This window comes from Lepisosteus platostomus, chromosome 7 (assembly GCF_059453375.1).
Source record: "Lepisosteus platostomus isolate fLepPlt1 chromosome 7, fLepPlt1.hap1, whole genome shotgun sequence".
Lineage (NCBI taxonomy): Eukaryota > Metazoa > Chordata > Actinopteri > Semionotiformes > Lepisosteidae > Lepisosteus > Lepisosteus platostomus.
Genome location: NC_142617.1, coordinates 14,911,492 through 14,934,185, shown reverse-complemented (window position 1 = coordinate 14,934,185; position 22,694 = coordinate 14,911,492). Strand labels below are relative to the sequence as shown.

General features: G+C 38.0%; 1 protein-coding gene across 18 annotated transcripts in view; it reads right to left on the bottom strand.

The window, feature by feature from the left end:
* The window catches only part of nbeaa (neurobeachin a), a 361,778-nt gene extending 344,631 nt beyond the window's left edge, over positions 1-17,147 (bottom strand). For all 18 annotated transcript variants that reach the window (XM_088639451.1, XM_088639435.1, XM_088639437.1 and 15 more), the window contains exon 1: positions 16,536-17,147. In XM_088639451.1, coding sequence (XP_088495577.1) covers positions 16,536-16,802 — 267 coding nt within the window. In that variant the 5' untranslated portion in view covers positions 16,803-17,147. The remainder of the gene's footprint in view (positions 1-16,535) is intronic.
* Positions 17,148-22,694: the final 5,547 nt, after the last annotated feature.

Here is a 22,694-nt window from a genome sequence, read left to right as displayed (position 1 = left end):
CTGATGTGGTTTTACATGACAACTGTCAGACCTAAGTGCTTCAAAAGGCTTTTAATGACTGATGATATGTGGTCACTTTGGGTTTACGTGGTTATTCCAGAACACTGTTATGTTGCTCTCTCCCATGTTAACTAAGTGTGCTGTTAAAAAGTCAGCTGTTTAGAAACCTAACTCAAGCTTAATGTAGAAAACACAAAGGGAAAGCATATGACTGCTGCACAAGGTTTAGCTCACCTCGGTGCTAAAACACATTAAGGGAAAATGAGTGAAACAAAAATAAGACTTACTTCAAGAATTTAACTAATAAGGCATCCTTCATATGCCAAAGATGGGTTAAACATTTTTTAAGGACTGTTACCGCTTGATAAAGCGTGCCAAGAAAGCTGGCTACTTTATGAACAAAGCCATGTATGATGCCAGTTCATGTTTACTAAAGTATAAACGACACATGAGGACCATATGCAAAATCGAGCAAAGGCTAACATAAAATAAAATGCTTACAACATTAAGCACTACTTTTTAAGGTTTTCCTGATATGCAGGTCACCTCAATATAACTTTGAAGACAAAGCCCCTGTATCACTATCAGAAAGAAAATAGATTTATTTGGGGCACTCAAAGAGACGTGCGACCCTTACTTTTTGCACTTGTTATGCCAATATGCAGCTCTCAGAACTTGAGCATAGAATACCGTGGCAATGACTCTCAGAAGTTAATTAAAAAACTGCTTCATAATCAGTGCTGTCTTTCAGAGTGAACCTGATGGGAAACATATCTAAGTCCAGTTTTTGTCTTCAAGAGAAGGCTTCCACGATATAACTGCTTGACGTCTTCAGACGCACTCACCACTAAACCAATATCACATTAGGAAAAGGACTGGATGCCCAGAAATTCCTTCCTTCAAATTATTTTTCAAGCCAAATAAAGCTGAACACATTCTACGTCCGTCTCTTCACTGGGACTTCACTACTTTCTTTCATTCAACAGACACAGCCGGCAGGACAAACAAACAGGTTTTACAGTCCAGAGTCCACAGTCTACAGTTTCAAGCCGGCAGCTGTTATCTTTCAATGTTTGAAAATAAAATCAACACACACTACCTGCGTGTCCATGTTTTCGCTGTACCATCGGTTTTTCTGTATGAAGGGTCTCAATTAAAAATGATTTAACACCTTTACACGGAAGGACATTTAACTGGACATCCAAGTTACTGAGCCACTGACTGAGCCATTGTCATTGACCACTATGCCATCAATAAAGCATCAGCGGATTATAAAAGTGTTAGGATCACCAAACAAGTAATGGTTTCTGGATTCATTTCTTTGATACATAGTAGTAGATGTCCATGACACAGCCATCACTTATAAATCAGTTCCTGAATGCAAAATTTAAAAATAAGTTACTGGTATGGGACAGAGCTCACAAGCAAAAATATAAGGGACCCCCCCACCGTTAAATTGATGATGCACACAGCAGCAGAAAATGCACGGCCTTGAGTAATGTGAAACAGACTCTCATCACCATCTCCATTCAGAACAATTCCCCAGGTCTCAGTCCTATTAAGAAGTGTGGTGGAGTCAATGGAACATGCAGTTTAATATCAAACAATGTTACCCTCATCACAACCCCAGCTGAAGGTGGTCCATCTATAAGAATGGGATTGGGCTGCAAATATCTTGAAACCTCATGGAACACAGTCACTGCCTATTCAAGCTGTACTTGCTGCTCATAGAAGCTCAACAAATTATTCAGTGGGGGTCCGAACTATTTGCGCCAGTAAGTGTATTCTTTGAATATATGACTGATTAAACTTGCTTTTTGTAAAGCAATACAGTCTTCTGTTCATTTAAACAGGCTCTTACAATATCAGGCTATCATGCAGTTTTCTAGCACACATACTTCTGAAGTACTTTAAGTTTCTTAGCGGAGATGAAGAAAGCTATATAAATTTGAGTTTTGTTGAATATTTTATCCTCAGTACACTTTCTTCCAATAGCCTACAATAATCCTGCAGAAGATAATTTAGTCTAGGCAGCAGTATGGTTTAATCAAATCCCTTGGAAATACATTTCAGTATATGTCAGTTTAAAATAAACTGTAATAAATTATGGTCGACAAATTAAATCTACATTATCTGCTGGCATAAAAACAGAGTAGTGAAGAGTTCAAACCATACTTTTCTACACAGATTAAAAACATTTTACCATGAAGGATAAGCCTTCAAGAAAATGTGAAAAGGCACAACTAAAACGCAGGGTATTTCAAAACTAGACACCACACAGAATACTTGCTCTCCAATATAAGGTAGCTTTCACTTTAACCTAATGAAACAATTTCCTTTCTTAAAATTCAATCCACCATGAAGAAAGAAGGTGGAGGCTTAATTAGCATATTTTATCTTGTACCGACTTTAATCTTATACTCATTGGCCATGAATGATTAATTGCAAAACACCTTAATTAGGAGAGATAAGGGATAGTGGCAAAGAACAGCAGCAAAATGTGAATCTTTGTGCAGTTCTTCTGTTCTGGAAGAACGTGACAATAAGTAGGCTTCTATGGTTAACTACTGTATGATATCTGGCAATCATTGTTAACTAAGTCTTTGTACTGATGGTGTGCTGAAATGTCTTGTATCTATCATACCCATGTAAAAAATACATCCTTAATACCTTATATTATCCTATTTCCTTTTAAAGAATATACAGTAGACATATATTTGTAATCCTGCAGTTTACACAATTTTGAAAGAAGTCAATCTGATTACCAGAACATTTTAAAATCTTTGGATGAATCTCACATGCAATTTAATGTGATATCAATTGCAGATAAGATGTTCCCCCGAGAAAGCAGCTGGACTCATGAACTTTCACATGGAACTGTTGTACTATTGACAGAGTTCTCCTCTATGGTGAATAATAAAGGTTCAATTTCATTTAACTTTCTTTTTGCCTTACAGCAATATCTTATCATATTTATGTTATTCTTTAAAACAAGGTCTGAGAGCTCGTGACCTTGAGTGAAGAGTGCCGTCCTAACACGAGGAAAACATACAAACTCCATGGAGATAGCACGTCACTAACTGAACCCACGACCCCAGAGCTGCTAGGCTGCAATGCTAACCATTGCACCACCATGCTTATTTTTGCACACCATGCTGCCCCAGTACATGGCCATTACAACTATATTCCACATTGTGTTCTGCATTATACTGTAGATATCCAAGATAAGGGTGCACTTAATTGGTCATTCACTTCACAGCCAAAAGTGTAACTCGTTTTCACCATTTTATATGGTGTCCATAAGATGTGTGACGTTCAGGAGCAAAGAAGGCATGCTTAAACACACTGCAGAAAAATTAAAAAAACAAAATCCGGTAAGAGAAATGTAAGTAATCACTGAATCCATGTCGTAATCCAGACAGCCTTCCCGCAACAAAACAGCAAATGAACACTAGACAAACCCAATCCACTATCTATCAGAGCTAAGTTAAAATATCTGCTTAACAAGGTGTGAAATCTACAGATGGCAAGACCTGACACACTGCTGAAATCTGTTCATCATCTTTCTGGTAAGATCTGATGCGCCGTTGGTGATATATGAGAAATTCCCCGCTGCATACCCAATGAGGTGAACTGTGATGCCGGCGAAACAAGTTTGATCTCTTGCACTGCTACCTACCTGTCAAAACGAAGCATTTCAAATTAAGTCAGTGTACCACCTCTACAAATAAGGAAAAAAACAACGCATTTATCTCTCATCACCATTGCAAGGCAAATGCATACAAACATAGTGCTGGAAAAATCATGAATATCACTATTTTGTTCTATTTTTCTACACTTGATGTCCCCTCAGTTAGGAATTGCCAACTGCTGTTGGTATACTTGCTTAAAGCTATGACTTGGGATGTATGTAGAGCATGAGGAAGGGCAGACCAACTCCTCTGACCTAGCCAATCACTGAACTGCCAATATTTTAAAGTGTGGCTGCTCCACGGTGCCTGAGAGGAGAGTTCACACTGATTGGAAGAGGGACACATTTCCGGCTGGGGTTACTGGCAGTCTGTAGCCATCACCTTCAGGAAACCTGACAGACCTGGTAAACTAATCCCAAACCATTTCCTGGCAGCACCCGGCAAATATCGCAACACAGTTTGGGGTATCGTGGTTGCAGATGCCTGGTGACAAGAACTAGTCTAAATATTGTGAGGCCTGCAATTTTATTCATGTCTACTCAAAATAGCTGGAATAATATTCATGTCTACTCAAACTGTTGGTGCTCAAGAATGCCCACTGCAAAACTGGTCTAGTATAGTCACATACTGTATTTAGTAGCACTCCATACATTTTCACTTATCCATTTTTTTTTAATTATAGACAATTAAAACCTATATAAAAGAACACCATTAAATTAGAAGCTGCCCGTCGTATTCTCTGTTGACAATGAGAAAACGTATAAGCCCAGTAAACTGAAAAGCAACACACTGTGGGTCACTGACAGCCATTTAAGAATAAGCAGATTAGTCAATATAAGTTGCTATCATTACAAAGATTAATGCCAATGGCAGATTCACAAAGTTTTTTTTCTTCAATTACGTATAATGATATGCTATTACTGCTTATAATAATAGGAATGATTAATGGTCCATAAAGGCAGAGATGCTATCTACCTGCTTTTCTGCTAATGTGTAACAGATAATGAAATGCCTGAATCCAATTAACACCTTGCCTTTTAGTTAAAAAAATGCCAAATACCGCAGTCTCGTTTAAATAGAAGTCTAAGCACCACATCTTAAAGAAACAGTTACTGACACTGTACATTAGATATGCACTGGAGATACACCTGGTTAAACGGGACAATGTTTTCATCTTTGCCAGGCTTAAGCAGGTCCTTTTTGAAAGGAGGTAGAAATAAAAATGTGATGTAGTCCTATTGTAAGCTATGCAGCACCTGCATGAAGATACTATTCAATGATTAATTGATAGTACAAGCTGATATGGATGCGGTAAGTTTTTTGAGCCCACATTACTGTCTGAGGGCTTTTCATAAGGATACAGTAATCCTGCATATTAGTCTACCCCAGGTCAAGTCACATTTGTCCTGAGTGCGTTATGTGAAACACATTCACCTTGTCATCTTAATAGACTGTGGAAGGGAATAATGAAAACAACAAGGAGCAAATTTTCCTGACTTAAACAGTAGTGACTCAATGCTTCCTGGGTCTACCTGTTAAAACTGCTCTGTCTAAGCCTCATCTCTATACTGTACATCTCTTCCCTTAGCTCACTCACCTCAGACCTTTATTGGCCAGTTCAAACCTGCCATTAATTTATCTGTATATTGATACAGGAAACCAACACACTTACAGCACTCTATGGCTACGTTAAGAATGCTTCCCTTAATCCTAATTCCAGGTGTTGTCAAGTCATCAATTCTGCAATGCGTGCCTAAAAACCTGCATTGTTTTTACTGTAGCACACGTACAGTAATAGGTCTCAGTCACGCTAACATGCTACCAAAATAAAAAAAACAGTCAGACCCTCTTCTTCCTTGTGAGAGTCACTCTAAATATGATTACCTACTGTGTCAAACTTAGTGCAGCACTGACAATTCACCAGCTCTGCTGGGATTAGCTGCGCCCCAGCCAGCCTCTGCATATATGGTGCTGTTCTCCATAGCAGCCAAAGATCTGCAGACTACAATATACACAAGGCTTCCCAATCTTTGTCACAATGATCTCAGTATCTTCTGGATTTCATTCCTGCTAAGCTCTCGGTTATGTAATGGTCCCTTTAGCTAAGTTGTGCTTATGTGTAATATTTTCCAAGGTGTACCAGCTTCTTAAAGCTTGCTGTATTTTAGTTATTATTAAAGTAATCCTTCAACAATTTTTAAGACCTGAAATATTCCAGTTTATCATATTCGTCATTCAAGTATGGTTTCAACTAATGTAGAGCTAAAACTGACTACTAGCTGAGGAACAAAGTTTCAGGTACTGGAGCCTCAAAAGCTGATGATTGGGAAAAACCTGGTACAGAACCATCTTGAACCCCAGACTTTCTTCAGAGTATTGTGCCTTCAGACAGAGAGGAACCTGCCACAACTGGCACATTTTTATACAATAAGCCATGTTGCACTTCCTTGGGATTTGGAAGCTACAAAATGGAGGATGACTGTGGAGCAGTGCCCCACTTAAAAAGCAGATTGCAATTATACAGTAGAAAGCAGGGCAAAGGCAGAGACCAGCTGAGCCGAGTCCTGCCCCCCTGGGGTTGGTGGCGTGGAAACACCTGCTGATCAGAATGTTTAGTGAAAAAGGGATCTGGCCACGGAATTAGATTTGAATAGGCTTATCAATCAACAACCTTCTTACTGATAAGATGATGAAATCTGTACCGGAAAAAAGTTGTTGTTTTTTTTTTAAATATTGTACATATGAAAGCCAGTATATAAAAAAGCAAGGTGTAGTACTTGCACCTAGCACACCTCATCAAAATACAATCATAAAAATCAGCATAAAAGCCAACCTAAAAATAACTTTTGAAAATGTTGCTGCAGTACTGTAATGAAAAGCACGGTCACTGCTGGATTTAAATAATGAAAATTCCTTAATGCTCCATTTCTGTATCAGCATCTCCTGAAACTAAAGGCAATGAAACATTAAAAATATCTTGCACAGATACCTAGGCAATATCTGAAGGATCTTATTAAGCTGTATTTAAAAGTGGAAGAAATCGCAGAATCAAAAGGTGAAAGTCTTTAGCCTCACTGTACTTGCAATAATCAGAGCAACAATAGCAGTCAGATCGGGAATTCAAATGCTTGGTACGTTACCGATTCATAATCTGTGACCTTGGCCTGCCTTCCTCCTTACGAACAAACACGCGCTCTTCCTTTGTAAAAGTTGCTCTTGGGCAAATCACTGAATCTGACTGATATAACATTGAAGATAATTCTTACAAGCAAAATAATTAATAAGCAGGCTATTTTTTAATCTACACATATGGCTGTCATTTCTCTTAAGAAATGAAGAAAAACATATCAAGGCTTTGTCCTTGTAACATAAAGCTACTGTTTAGGTCCCAGAAAAGTGAGAGACAGGAAAGGACAAATAACTTAATTAAAAAATATATAGTACCTATTCAGAAATTGCACACGAACAACAAATAAGCACTCAATGCAATCAAGATCAATGCTGAGGCCTCACAAATATATTTCAACACGTACAGTATGTAATACAAATTTAGTTTGGAGTAATTTTTTTTATGAACTACAAAAAACAGAATACACTGACACAAATGAGGCTTCAAGCAAGTGAAGACTACATAATGTAGAAACCAATACAAAACGGACAGATCTGAAAAATAAAAAAAATATTCTACAATAAGGTTTCCTATTAACTGTATACAACTGTATATACTTTTCTCCATTTATCACATGAAAAAACTACTTTTGAAGCTTTATGTTTCATTTCAATAGACATCAGCACCTCATTATCTTTTCTTCCTACATGTTAAAACGTACTCAGTATTTCACATAATGAAAGGTAAAACACAATCTGGGTTATATGCAGAGATGAGAATATTATGGTGTTTAAGATGGTTTTTCTCACAGAATATGGTGTCCTTCACCTGAGTAAACTACACAGGTCATAACCCTGTTCATCTTCTACAATTTGTAATGAACAGCACCCACAAAACCTACAAAAAATATATTTTTAATTGACCATATATAAATTGTAGGTTTATTTCATGGTTAAAAGAACTATTGTCACTTAATCTTTAGTAACAATGCCCAGAAACAACTGTGGCACCCCACTTTATATTTGGAAGTTAGAATTCCCATGAAATTGTTCCCGTGGAAACAGAAGCGTGTTGTTCAATGCATAAGGTGTCTGAGATTTGGGCCAATGCAGCATATTCCTGTCTAAACATGCAGCAGACTATGGCATTCCTTGTTCTTGAGCAAGGAATTGTTTTCTTTCCAGTGAAAGAAACTAAACAATGTGGAGCATTATTAATCTCAAAAGCTTTAGCAATTATTGGGCACTTATTTTAAGTCTGTTAAGCAGAACAATAACTCAAGACAGCAAAACAGGATAAAAAATAAAATAAATCTAGGACAAACTGTAAGCCTTGGCTACATATAATGCACCAGAAAATCTTAAATTCTAACAGTTGTTGTCCCTGTTTCACTGGTAATTCTGAAAAGTCCAAGGGGTTAACTCAATCCATGCCCATTGTTTGTTGTGAATAGGTTCCCAGATATGAAGTGATGAAAAAATGGATGGATGGCTTTAATTTGATTTATAGAACATTTCAGCTCAAATGACACCAAAATGTTCAAGCCCAAACTGGAATTTAGCCAGGAAACTGAAGTTACACCTAAACCATTTTATGAACAATGCCATGTGATCTTTAATAGCTAAGTAGTCGGGACCTTTGTTTAACATCTCATCCCAAAGACACGACCACCTACAGCATAGTTTATTTCCCCAATCACCACATTGGGGCATCAGTTTAGAAGTCCGGAGGAAAGAGGACCACCTACTGGTCCAGCAACACAACTCACAGCAGCAAGCTGGTTTTCCTTTGAGAACGCTAATCACACTCCCAACCAAACGTAGTCTTGTTCAGCCATTTGAGTTCTGAGACCAATTCCAAAGCAACAAAACAATGTTTGTAATATGGTCACCAAACATGCACACAATATTCTAAAGTACGTGTGCATGTTTAGAGTAGCATCCCTAAATTCTTCACTTTTCACATTTCTAATGTATTGTTTGCTTTCCCCCCACTAACTGGTGAAGGAAACTTCCTTGTAAATACAGGAACCAAACCAAAGTATTTTAGAGACAGCTCTTCCTTTCCACTGGACATGGAAAGAGACTCCTCTCCATGTGATTCAGTGGACAGTACAGGACCAGCTGCAAATGCAACGAATGAGGCAGAGGGAGAGATGAAAAGAACCACATAAGGAAGCAACTTGGAGGTCAAGTCAGGTTTTCAGCCTGGGCTAACAGGTCAAGTCAGGTTTGCAGCACTTTAGTCTCATCGCCTCTCCAAAAACTATGCATTTTAATTTGCACTGTAGAACAAATAACTTAATCAAAGTTGCAGGTTCACATCTCTCGGCACTAATGCATCTTGTCTAAAGACCAAAGTTTAAAATAAAAAAAACATTTTTTGTAGGAGAAAGTGCTGCTTTGAACCACACAGAGGAAGTGGACACCGGGCTCAAATTGCTGGACATTCCACTCAAAGTACCTTAAAGGTAATAGGGACACCCCTCCACCACTGATGTGTAGCCCCCACCTAGATGATGCAACGGCAGCCATAGTGCACCAGTACGCTCACCACACATCAGCCATCAGTGGGGAGGAGAACAGAGTGATGAAGCCAATGCAGAGATGGGGATTATTAGGAGGCCATGATTCCTAAATGCCAGAGGGAAATTTAGCCAAGCCACCCTTACGCTTTTCGAGAAATGCCCTGGAATTTATAATAACCACAAACTCAGGACCTTGGTTTTTACTTAAGCATAAATATTGTTTTAAGGAATAACATATCCATGCATCCATTTTCTTTATGAAGCCTTTCCCAGCAAGCAACAGGCTCAAGGAGGATACACCCAGGATGGGAGGGCAGTCCATCATAGGGCACACACAGACATGTACACACTCACACTAGGGCCACTTTTCCTAGAAGCCAATTAACCTACCAGTAGTCTTTGGGCTACAAGAGAAGCCAGAACAAATTCCACACAGATAGCAACCCAAGCCTGGAATCAAACCCAGGGACCCTGCAGCAGTGCTAACCACTGTGCTGTCCCTTTCTACATAAATGAACAGTGACATTTACTGAAGAAACTGAATAAATATTTGCAATGTAAAGCAATGACAGTTAATCTAGTTGCATAACTACAGTACATGCTTACAAAAATCTTGTAAACATAACAAAAATTGTCAAATAGAACACAAAACTAAAAGTCTGAAATCGAAAAGTCCAAAGAAATATAATAAAAAAAGAAATGTGCACTATATTTCAATTCAAAACATTTATGCTGTTTAGACTTTTGGAAACGTTTAATATGAAGGCATAATTTTCAATGAGGTAATGTTATGTATTTTAGAAACTAAATTTTGTTTTTTTACAGTATATGAGAATTGTTTCAGATGTTAAGTGATAGTTGAGAATGCAGATCTTTGACCTGTCATTCCGATAAACTGGTTTCACTGTTGACCAGGCCCAGGTGTGAAGAGATGTGTTTCCAGTGCTGGCTACTAGGCAGGGCTAGTCAGCCTGCTTTGCTATCTGTGACTTGCTGACCCGCTCCAGCAACACAGGAACCACGCCATCCATTTAAGCAAGAAGGAATGTGCTTTGTTAGTAAACTGATACAGAGTTGGAACAACTAAAAGCTACTGTAAATAAACAGGCTTAAAATTTCAAGGACTGAATTAAACTGCCCTTGCCACTGCTTTCATCCACAGCAGAGATGTTTCACTCTGAAAGCTTTTTGATTTTGGTCCTGTAATGTGACTCTGGTGAAAACCACTGTTTACAATTGTTTATAGCTACAGATTTTGTTTTTAAATTTTAATGGCCAGTATTTAACAGCATTTGTGGCTCAATGGCTTAATTAAATTGCAGAATAAAGATGCACTCATAAAAGAAATGCATTTTTAACATTACTGTCTGTGATTAAGGGCAACCTATTACAGTTTGTGACTGTTTTACAACAGACATTGGTAGAACACGTTATACAACACGGTCTGTGCTAAAGACCTTAGAAAACTACATTAAAATCCAATTATATCTTAAAATATCTCATTGCAATGAATCCATATACCAAACAATATTGGAATGATTGCCATCAATTACACCTTCTGCTAAAGACAGCATACTTGAGCATACCTTCTTACCACAACACCGTAACAGAAGGGTAGAGGACAAGATCTTCTGACTTTCGGCACACTTGAAAAAAATCTCACGAATATGCTTTTTTTCTTGACTTTTCCTGGCGCAGAGTAAGATGCTCACTGTGTTCAAGAGTCTCTGACTAACAAATGCATTGGTAGCAATGACACTCAACAAATAAAAAAAATGACCAAGCTTTATTTTCTCTGACATTTGCACAATAAGTCTTTTTTTTGCTTTTTACTTTAGCTGAATCCAAAGCAGAAAAAGCCTATTTGTTCTGACATGAACTTTGATGGGCAATCTGCGTCTAATTTTCTCACCCCTTAAAATCAGACCTGCAGTGTACCAAAACACTGTGTTAATCTTTTTGTTTAATGGATTTAAATGCTTTATACATTCAAATAAAAGTTAATCTTCCATTATTGTGAAAGCAACCTACAGTATATATCCTTGTCATTTTGTAGTGTTTCTAATGAAAAGGAACAATGAGAAATAAAATGACAGACCATTTGCTAGCCTTTTCAACTACCCACATGGACATAGCCTATATTCATAAGCAAAACATCTTATAGGCCTCAGAAAACAAACAAAACTGTGCGACAGGCAGGTGTCTAATGTTTTCTGGCAGTACTCCAAACCAGCACGTAATGTTAGTACTGCGTTCTGTGCATTTGCAGGAGTGCACTGCGCCTTCAGATGGATTTCAAAAACACTGCCACTTGCTTCAAGGCCTTGCAGTGACTCGATCCCGTTCCGTGCACCTTTCGGGAGAAAAGCTGGTAGGTGACGGCCGCTCAATTACCACCGCCACCTGGAAGACTAATTACAGTGGTCGTGCTGCGAAGTCGCGTCATCGGTGAGCACAACCTGTCACACCACCTATTGCTCAGTCGAGCAGGGTAGGCTACTGAAGCTTGAAAAATACCTCTATACCTAGACGGTGCCGTTTAAGCTTGAAGATGCGACACAAAAGGGTCAGATTCTAGCCCGTACCTTCTGAAAGATATTCCTGTCTGATGATATCGGACAATATATTACATGCGATATTTTCTCCAACAGAACAGATTCAGGAGACTTGCCGATTTGCCTTCTACCCTATTTGCTTACTTACTGTACTTATTGATGCATACAAACCACTTAAAATATGGACAATGCATCACAAAATGGCTAAGATTCACACACAGCTGCTTTTTTACTACTAGTATCAAGTTTACTTCCTTTTTTTGGTTTTATTTAACTTGTTTATAAACATCCTGTTGTTTTTTTCTAAACAAAATCTATGTGTTGGTTTAAAGAAGGCTGTAGCTTTCAATAGGGATACATTGTTCTGCTACAGGCACCTTTAAACTGTGAGACACATGGGGAATGCAGTGAAAACTACCAGTTTTCAAAGAATACACAACAGGGGCTACTTGTTCGAGGATACATATTGTATCACAACATAAGAAAGGGAAAAAAAGGATATAGGCCTACAAATGAGTGGATAATCCAAAAATGCCTTCTGTTGTTAAGTTTGGAATTCCATGACTAAGCATTCAAACTAAACAATGAAAATAAATACAAAGGCACAACTCAATGTCTGGTTTCCAACGGGTAAAGGCAAGACGTTTCTAGCACAAATAGCACCCTCTTCAAGCTACGCAACTGGTCTGGAAAAGAATAATACTTTAAAAGATCTTCCAGCTGCTAAAGTTACTATAACACGGAAACTGCAGGTTCCATATATGTTATATTTTTTATGTATAAACTAATTAACTCAAATGGATTAAAGTAGTTAAAACCATAATGCTGTTACAATACAGTTTTCCAGCTGTCTGCACATAGTGCAATCACAACTGTCTAGACAACGTTTCAGTTAAGAGGGCTGTTGCCCTCATAATGAAATAATACTATCTCAATTTCTTTTTTTTTAAATGAAAATATAGAAATCTTCCTATCCACACCAAATAATAATTAGAAGCTTATTAAACTTATTTTATATATCATCTTTACAAGCAATCTTTGCATTTAAATTCAAAAACTGAAAAAAACTAAAACTAGAATATGAACAGAGTTGGATTCTAAATAAAACCAATGGCAGCCAAACATGCCAGTGTACTTTCAAAACCAGAACCGGACACCCAACTCATTTTGGTCCATAACACAATATCCCAGCTCCAGCTTCACCGGGGAGAAGGGTTGGTAACACTGAAGGGATTCTCTGCAGACACCCCTAAACTTCATTTCCATCTTAATTGTCACAGCCCTTTTATTCATCTCTTAATTTTAATTCATTTTTTTTTACTGCAAAAAAAAAAACTCAGTCTCTAATAAATCTTTTGGTCTGGTGGAATACATAAATATTTATAGGAGGACAACACCTGTTTGCTGTACTTAGAGGTAATTAGGATCAAGATCAATAATCTTAACTCTTGTCGAGATAACACTTCTCCCTGACTTGGTCATGGCTTGAATAACACTTGTTTCCTTTGTCTGTTTGTGTTGGTTTAGAAAAGGCTGTAGCTTTCTACAGATGAGTAGCGGGCTAAATCCCACTAAATGGCTGCTAAGGTTCCTTCAGATCACCTTTTTTCACCACTACACACTGAGCCATACTATGCTAATGTGTTTGTACCACATTACATGGATGAATATGTTACCTACTCTCCTTTTCGACAGAGAAAAGGCACCCGGGCTGTCTTAACTGTTTGGAAAATAAAGCTAAGAGGCTTTGAGGCGTATTATTTCTTTCAAAGTTATCTTCTTCCCCGATTCTTGTCTCGCCCAACTTTTATGTCTTCGGGATGTGGGAGGAAACCAGAGCACCAGGACGAAATCCACAAGAAAATGCGGACCCCACACAGAAAGTCTCCCCGGCCTGGAATCAAATCAAGACCCCAAGGTGTGCTGACTGTAAAGACCCCGCGTCACTCAAAACTTTTGTCTTCCAGCCATTTTTTTAAAACCATCCACGTCAACAGAGTCCTGTTAATTCTCAGGAGGAGGTGGCAAATGCAGGCTGAAGAAATAAGTCAGCAGTCAAAATACTGAAGCCCATACTGTACGTCTACATGATTATGGCAACCATGGAAAAAATACTAGTTGTAGTTTATGAATGTTAATACTCCTTGTAATCATTTCATGGACCTCCCAAGAACTTCACTGTAAACGTTTAGTTTAAGACTGTTTATTTTTTGGAGGGCAAACTGTGTACACCATTCTTTACTGAAGTGAATCTAACTTACAAACATTATTCCAAATACTTTCAAATTTCTGGCCTCTCTAAACACTGAGAATATACATTAAGTATTTTATAATGCTCAATACCACTGCTTAAAGTGTTATCATAAAGTAAATACAATATTCATTGAAAAACATTTTATTTTCCACAGTGGATGTACAGTACTGTACAAACTATTTCAAACTGTGTATTTTTACCAAGTGCTAAATACGGTATGTTTCATGCTCGTGAGATTTATGCTTAGCCTACTTTAAGACAGTGACTTTCATTTTGTTATTTAGTTCAGTGCGAAAAAAATGTTCTTTGATTGGACTTGAGTATGGTTAGGTCTAGCACAAAAGGGTTTATTTTTAAGAATAATAAGTTATTTTTATTTACCCTTTTACAGTACCAAAATTTTGCTTAGCCTGGCATTGTGTAACATTATGAACACGTGAGACGACCTTTATACAGCGCGTGATTAAAATTAACAGATTTCTTTTTCGAAATGTACTGTACCCTTTAAATCGAATAGGCTATTAATTAACACTGCCTTCCATAGAAACCACTCCTCAAGAGCATTCGGCCTCAATCAATAATGCAGGACCAAGACACAGGTTGTGGTTTCTGGGACATACGAACAAAACACGGGACCCTCCCCAAGACTGAAGTATCAGACATGTTCTCAAACACCAACAAAGCCGGTATCGCGTAATGTTCGATTCTCACAATGATTTGGACATACAGTATAAGTTTTTTTTTCCAATTTCTCCGGGCATTGCACAGTCTTGTCTTATTATTGCAATCTCCTTCAAGCCCATCTGTTAAGTATTGGCTGGTTCTGAATACATTACCACTGCAGCAACGTCCCCCACCAACTGTTTTCACATTCTGAGCGGTTCCCTGCCAATGAAGGCGCTAGTACTACCCTCATTTGTACACGTTTATGAGCACTACGTGGTTTTTAATACTGCAACATCTTATTTAAGACACCGTACGGCGTAACCTACACAGTCTGGGCATCTTGATTACGATGGGTTCGAGAAAGCGAGCGCCATGAAAGAAAAGGCAGGCTTATCCCTTCCCCCCATCCCGAATAAAGATCTCAATGCAATAATATACACTGCTAAAACATTCCGAGGCCCTCCTCAAGAACATTCAACAGACTCGCACTTCAAAAGGTGCGATGCTATTTTTTGGACACAAAGGCGAGAGAACCAGTCAATTACAACTATAAACGCCACTACTTTGTTGCAACACCGTGCGTTTTGACATACTTATGCTGCCTGCACGGATAAACCACCACCGCCAGCTGAGTTGAATGACCCCAGTGGATCCGCAATACTGAAACGTGGACGATGTGATCACTACTGAACAGAAAACCTGCTTCACACAAATGTGACAGATATTTGATCGGAAAATAACACTTTCCAGCCTAATCTTTCTCCGTGCACATTGGCCCTCTGTTATTATGTGTGCTCTGTTCCGCATCCCCAACCACACGAACACTGAAAACTGCTTTAATCCATCTCCATTCGCTGCGTGTAAGCGCAGCTCCTTTGCTTCAGTCTGTACCCGGTCAAACGCAACAGAAGGCAAAATTCTGAACACTTAGCTAACGATGCAGACAAAAAGGGGTAGGAGCTACAGTATTCATCTGGGTAGCATCGTGCAGCGCTGTAAAAGCACCAGTTAAACAACTAGGACTGGGTTATATGTATATACGCATACTGTTTAATGATACACAAAAAGGGTCACCATAAGGAACTTGCAGGGATAATAAAAAAAATACCACACGGATGCTCTTCGTCTTTTGTTTTAAAGCCACCTCAAGCAAAATGACCTAACGACAGAGAAGGCAAACAAAATTAGCTGTCCACTCGTTTTCTGCAAAAGAAAGATGATCGGGTCTTTGAACTTCCCGTGGCAAGCAGAAGCTATCGGAACGTTTTGGGATTTTTCTGAATCAAAATCCCATGGCAACGTCATATAGTTGCATACTTCTGATTGTGCTTCTGTATTCAGTGGCAAAAAAATACAAGCTCGTACAACGTTCCCAGGTAAACTGTGACGGAAACGAACAAAAGGAATTGCCTTCAGTATTATGCAAATTAAAATAATTGTCGCAGTAATATTGCCACTATTAACGGACAAAAGTCAGGGATTGTAATCCTGAAGTGCCCTCCAATAGCAAATATTGCCCTCTAAGAGAAAATTTGCTATTGCGCCTAATGTATTATCTCATCTTGTCTGTAATCAGAATGTTTGCGTTTATCTCCCTGTTAAGTTGCAAAATACACAGTAACAACATGATATGATACCGCATCCATTGGCAACATATAAAATGGAACAGTGTTTAATAATACATGCAATTAAACAGACAGTATGCATTGTAGGGTTTCTGTGTTGTTCTTACCAGGTTCAGAACCGTCTCGACAATGTCCCTGTTGCTAACCTCGCCGACCTGGATCAGACCGATGAGAACGGCGAATTTCATCTTGATATTCCGGATCGGCACCGAGGGGTTGATCACCCCGGCCGGCAGAACCATCGAACCCGAACCAGACACCATCACCTCCCCGGTAGCGGAACCCGTAGCCCCTTGCTGCCCAAGACCCGGGGGTGGTTCTCGGTCCGAGAGCGAAGCCGAACCCGGTACTGAAACCAGCTTCTCGCTCGACATTTCCACCCAAATCCGAAGAAGCGGCCGCAGTCTCACCTGCTTCTATATTACCCCCGACTGTGCCAAAGCATCAAGGAGAGAGGAGAGAAAAAAAAGAAAATTCTGGAATAATAATATAGGGGGAAAATTCTGCTTTTCTTGAAAATCCACCCTCTCCCCCAGTCTGTGCATTCAAAAGCAAGCTGCTTGCAGGTGAGGTTTGTTTTCTAAATGATTAGCAGTACGTGCTATCTTTTTCCCCTTAATTTGGATTCTAGATGTCAGCCAGCAGCGGTGCAGTTGCTAGTGTTGTCGTACTGAAGGCACCACCGCTCTCTCCGCCATGTTGCCGCCCCCTGCCTGCGGTACTGCTCACCACGCCTGCGTGCTGAGCGGGGAGGTGGATACGGACGGGGAATAGTCGAGGGAGGCTGTCCCGTTAGATGGAAAGGGACAGGTGAGCAGGTGCATTCCGGAATTGGACCTTGGGGACTAAGAATATAGGACTAGAAAAAAAATGGAAAATTAGAAGCAGAGTTTGCACACAGTTCCTACTTAGCATATTGTAGCCAGAATTTAGACTTTAGGATATAATGTGACTTTTACAAACTGGGCCAAAGCAGCAGACCAGAGCAGACTCTGCCAGAGCATACTGTATTGAACGGCAGAATTCATTTAACCACCCCCGCCCCCGAAAAAACTATCAAGTTTTGTTGACATGATTTCACTGGGAAATGTATTTTTACCACAATAATATTAATAACAACAGTTTAAAAGTCTACCATGTGTGAAAATGGTGTTTGGCTTTTCAAATATTTTCAAATTGTTTCACTTTGTGCTGCCTACAGTATATGCAGTCACTGAGGTCTATCACAATTGAATGATGAGCAGAGTATGCAATATCACAAAAAAATGCTGAATGTACAGTATTAGTTCTGCTGTAAAATGGTTTATTGTAACTGCACTGTTTACCACAAACAGAAATTCTGTAATACTGTATTTACTATATTATACTCATAACTTCTCCCCTCTTTATACTGTATGCATATTTATATTTACAAATTTCCTTGCATCATTATTACTGATAATGTCAAATTTGTACTGTATGTGGAAATGGCTGTGATTTAAACTTATTTTAATATATTTTAAACTTACTGTCAAGCTCATCAGCTTAAGGTTACCAGCCATTTTTCAGATCTTTCTATTATCAGTTATTTCTCTTGTAACAATTATTACTGTATCTAAAACTAACGGAAAGTCCTGTGATTCCATCAGATCAAGATATGATAATACCACTGTGGAACTGGGGAATTGTGGAATATGTTAACATTTAATGTATATTTTGAATCTCTAAAGCTTGAGTCTAAAATTATTGTTTATGTATTTACAAAAAATACTATGAAGGAATGAAGCAGAACTGTCTTAGACGTAATGTAAGAAATATGGTTATATTTAAAAAAATGTAATGTTAAAGAAAAAATAGAAGATTGTATAAAGGCCCCAAGATTCAAAGATAGGAAAATAGTGTAATATATACAAGCTACTGGCAGAGTTGAAAAATATATTGCAATCTCCAAGACAGAGATAGAAAATCATATTGCAACGGAGGTAAGAAAATAATGCAAAGCATTTTTTCAGTGCTACAACAGTAAAAGCTGCAGTCAAACTCTTTAGATGAATACAACAGTCCTGGAGCATTACAAAACATATAAAAATATGAAGCAATAAACAATTAAAATGTTTCATATATAGAAGCAGATTAGCTGATCACTCTTTCACCTTCTACAACAGTTTAAATATATTATACTATTCCAAGTGTTAAGAGTTAGAAAGAGCATGTGGGATGGGGACAGGAGTATTGTTTTGGACTCAGCAGGGGAGTCCTTACAGAACTGATTGTAACAAAACAAGAAATTTCACAGAGTTAATTAATAACCCTGTTGGTTTCCCATTATAATCTATGGTCTCACATGTAAAGAGGTATTGAGAAATAAAAACTAATTATTTTTCTGGTTTTCATTTCAGAAACAAATTCTCTTTGAATCTTCCTTTATTATTAAGTTTTTTATTATTCAGAGAGAACCCTCTCTTTTAAAACATAAATGTATTAAATCAACTTGAAACACACAAATCAACCAAGAAAGAAAGGAAGCAGACTTGTATCTTCTTGGCATAGAGGAAATTTGCTTTATCTACCCAGAAGGAAACAAGATCTCCTGATTGAAATTTATTTCACTAAATTTAATTTTGTGTTGTATTTGTAGAATCCCAAGATCAGGAAACCATTATTGGGTTTAGAATAGCAATACAAACACAGCAGAAAATATAATAATCCACAGTAAATTAAAGCTTCCCTCTAATGTCAATGTCATGGTAAAGTTAAACATTAATGGGTTTGTAAGGACTTTAGTTATGGGTGTAATTGCTATAGAGCAAGCCTCTGTAAAACTGACTTTCTCTTACTTGGATTTCAATTCAAACCACGGATTCATCTATTTTCTTCCCTTGTCCCTCTTTTTATTCAAACACCATGTTCAAAGGAGACCTAATGCACTTACATCAACAATGGTATATGGTACATGTCTGAATGGCGAAAAGCTTTTAGCACAATTTTCAATTTTGTTGCCAGTGTATATCATCCTATACATGCTTTAATAAAGAGGCTTTGCAGCCATCCACAACCAACAAGTAGTGTTCCTGCTGTGCTTTTGCCACCTAGCAACTGTTCTGGTCGATATTGTTCTCATTGGCAGAAATGCTACATGTGAGGGACAGGCGTTTCAAAGGTTTTTGCTCCCGTGCAAAATCTACTTAATTTCATATACGGAAATGCAACACATATGGAAACAAAAAGATATTTAAGAAATATTCTCGGTGGTAAGTGACCTGTTGCTGACTTTTGGGATATGTTTGGTCAGGAAACTACTGTATGAAGCAAAATCACCAAAATGCAGTTTTATTAGATTTTCATAGAATTTTCCCAGTTTTCCTAATTGTTGTGTCATTCGTCTGCTATGCAATAAGCATGGATGGTATTACACTTCCCTGTACCTCTGTGTACTACCCAAGATGTTTGCTTTATGGAGGTACAGTATAGTATAATCAACCTCCATAATGCAAATGGTTTCAACATCTGGCAAGGCTCAATAACTAGAAGCAAAGCTTAGTAATTCTTTGAACTTATGTAAAAGAAAGATTTTATGTATGCTATTTACTAATGCAACTATTGACAAACACATGCCTCCTTCACAAAACTGGGTTTTAGAAAAAAAATCAAGTAGAGTTTGCACAGTGATGTTCAAGCAGGGTTTCCTGATTGAAAATGGGTAACTCTATCAGACGCACATATTTCAAATCAGAGTAAATTCAAATTTGAGCCACACTGGCAAAACAAAACAAGCACATACTGTAATGCTTATAAGACTTAGATCAATTAAAAGGAAGTGTTTTCTCCCATTTTGGTGGAAATGAAACCAAATGGACATTTCCATGAGTCACTGGCTATTCAGAGGATGAGTTTAAGTTTTGTAATGTTTTTGCATGTATTATCCTTAGGATGTGATGAATGTCTGACACTGAAATTAGGCCTAAGTGAGTGAGTAAAAAAATAGGTGGTTGTGCTGCAAATCTGAAGGTGTGAAAAGGGAAAACTCCAATAGGCCCAAATCCAATAGGCCCAAGGGGAAAGAGTGTTTGGATAATGAAAGGCAGCTTCCACACTCTAGCCATCTACCATGGCTTTAAAGGATTTCACCTTTTGGGAGCAGCTGAGGAGTCTAAAAACACAGTGAGTCATGCTTGTTTGACCATTTCAACATTGTTTACAGCTTGACAGCTTCAACTGATCCTCTAGTTTTATTTCAGTAACTAACCCCTGCCACTTAAAAAGAAGACAAAAAGACTTACAATTGATCAAAGCCTCAACACTCTAAAAATGACATTCCTACTTGAATATGACGTACATAACTATTACAATATACAGCAGGAAGTCCTATGACTGTTAACATGTTATTAAGATTGTCATACCATTAATGCATTATATTCTATTAAATATTTATGTTTTATACATAAATATTTGTGTTTTGTATCATTAGGTCCTGTATGTTTTGTATGCTAAATTTTCAGCAATGGATAGCTTTCAACTATGATACTCTCTTTCTTAAGGTAGTCTTGAAAGTCAACTTTAGGTGAAATCTGAACTTTTGTAATGAAAGAACGACTTTTCTCAGAATTATTTTACACAATATCTGAAAACATTATAATTCTGTCAGTTCTTATATCTGTTACTAATAACATCCCATGATGAAAACCTCAAATGATTGTTGCTGTTTCTAGAGTAGATAACATTGAATTAATTCAACAATATTTCCCTTGAAACTATCTGTTGATCTCTATTGCAACTTTCATGATTGTTTTTGCTTTTGCTGATTCACACATTTAAGGGGAACAAGATATCGCTGATGGTTTCATTTTAATAATCCTTAATCTGTTATATGCACAGAGGTAACAAATCAAGCATGTCTCTCATACTTATACAAGGCCTGTTGTAATGTTCACTTTGTATAGTTATAGAGTGACCTGGAAATGTCCTTCTAATGTTTTTTTAATCTACCGTTTGAATTACTGAAGAATACTTGGGTGCAGACAACCAATGTAAATTACCTAAATCAGAAATTATAACTGCTAAACAAGGTGGAAGAGAGGCAGGGCTCTGACTTTGTTAATCCATATCTGGTCAGAGGTGATGTACTGTAGGCTCTGCAGACATGCAATGTTAATGTAATAGGTTGCATTCTGGAAGCAAAAACTAGACAGGAGTGGTGTCCTGTCATCTCTCACACACTGCTCTAATGCTAGCTTGGCCTGCTTATGATAATAAAATTGGTCATCCACCTATCATCTCAACATGTCATCCAATGCAATTTAAATTGGGGCAAATGGTATCCAACCACTTAATCTTAGTGTTCTCCGAATGCTCACTCCTTTTGCAAATCACTGGATTACCAGGGATTATGGCAGGAGTTACATTGTGCACATGCATACCACAGTGGAAGTTTAACTAAAGTGACCCCCATGGGTCAAGGAGGAAGTCAACAGTCTGAGATAATGCCTGAGGCAAAAGGCTCTAATGTCTTTTAAGGCACTTTCATGGAATTCAGACTCACAAAGTTGATCTGAAAGCCATCCCGCTATATTCCAGTGGTTTTATACCTCTAGGTAGCTGTTTTCCTTTTAAAAAATACTATCAGACTAACATGCCGGAAACATTTGTACATTTGTGCTTTTTTTTCAGTATAAAAGGAAGCTGAATAAGATAACCTGCTTTGAGATCAACAACACCACAATCTTTTCTCAGGCTTGAATATAATCTTTGAACTCTGTAATCCACACATTTGGTTTTGAATTTTAAATAAGAGGAATCACTTATCCAGAGTTAGTGGCATTCTGCTTTAAAATCCACTAATATTAACGTGCAGAAGAAAACATTTCCAAAGAAATGCATTAGTAAAAGGGCTAAATGGGTTACTTAGTGTGAGATTGCCAAAGCAGGAAAGTTGGATCATGTGCACCTATTTCGGTGTTGCTTAATGTATGTGAGAAAAAATACTGTACTTTCGAATTTTCACCTGAATTTCCTGTGAGCATCACCACAACACACGGTATCCTTTGACCCAGGACAGTAGCATACTGTACCTGTAGAAGAGCTTACCACCCTGTTTTTAGTTGCTTCACAACCCTGTTCACTGTGAAACAGCCTGAATCATGGCTGTGTGCTGCCATGATCCCTGCATAACTTTTATCCAATTTCTAAATTCATATTTACACAGATGGGTATTTTACTGGAGGAACTGTGGTAAAGTACCTAAGATTTGAACGTTCAGTATTCCAAATACAGAATTACAGGTCCAGAAA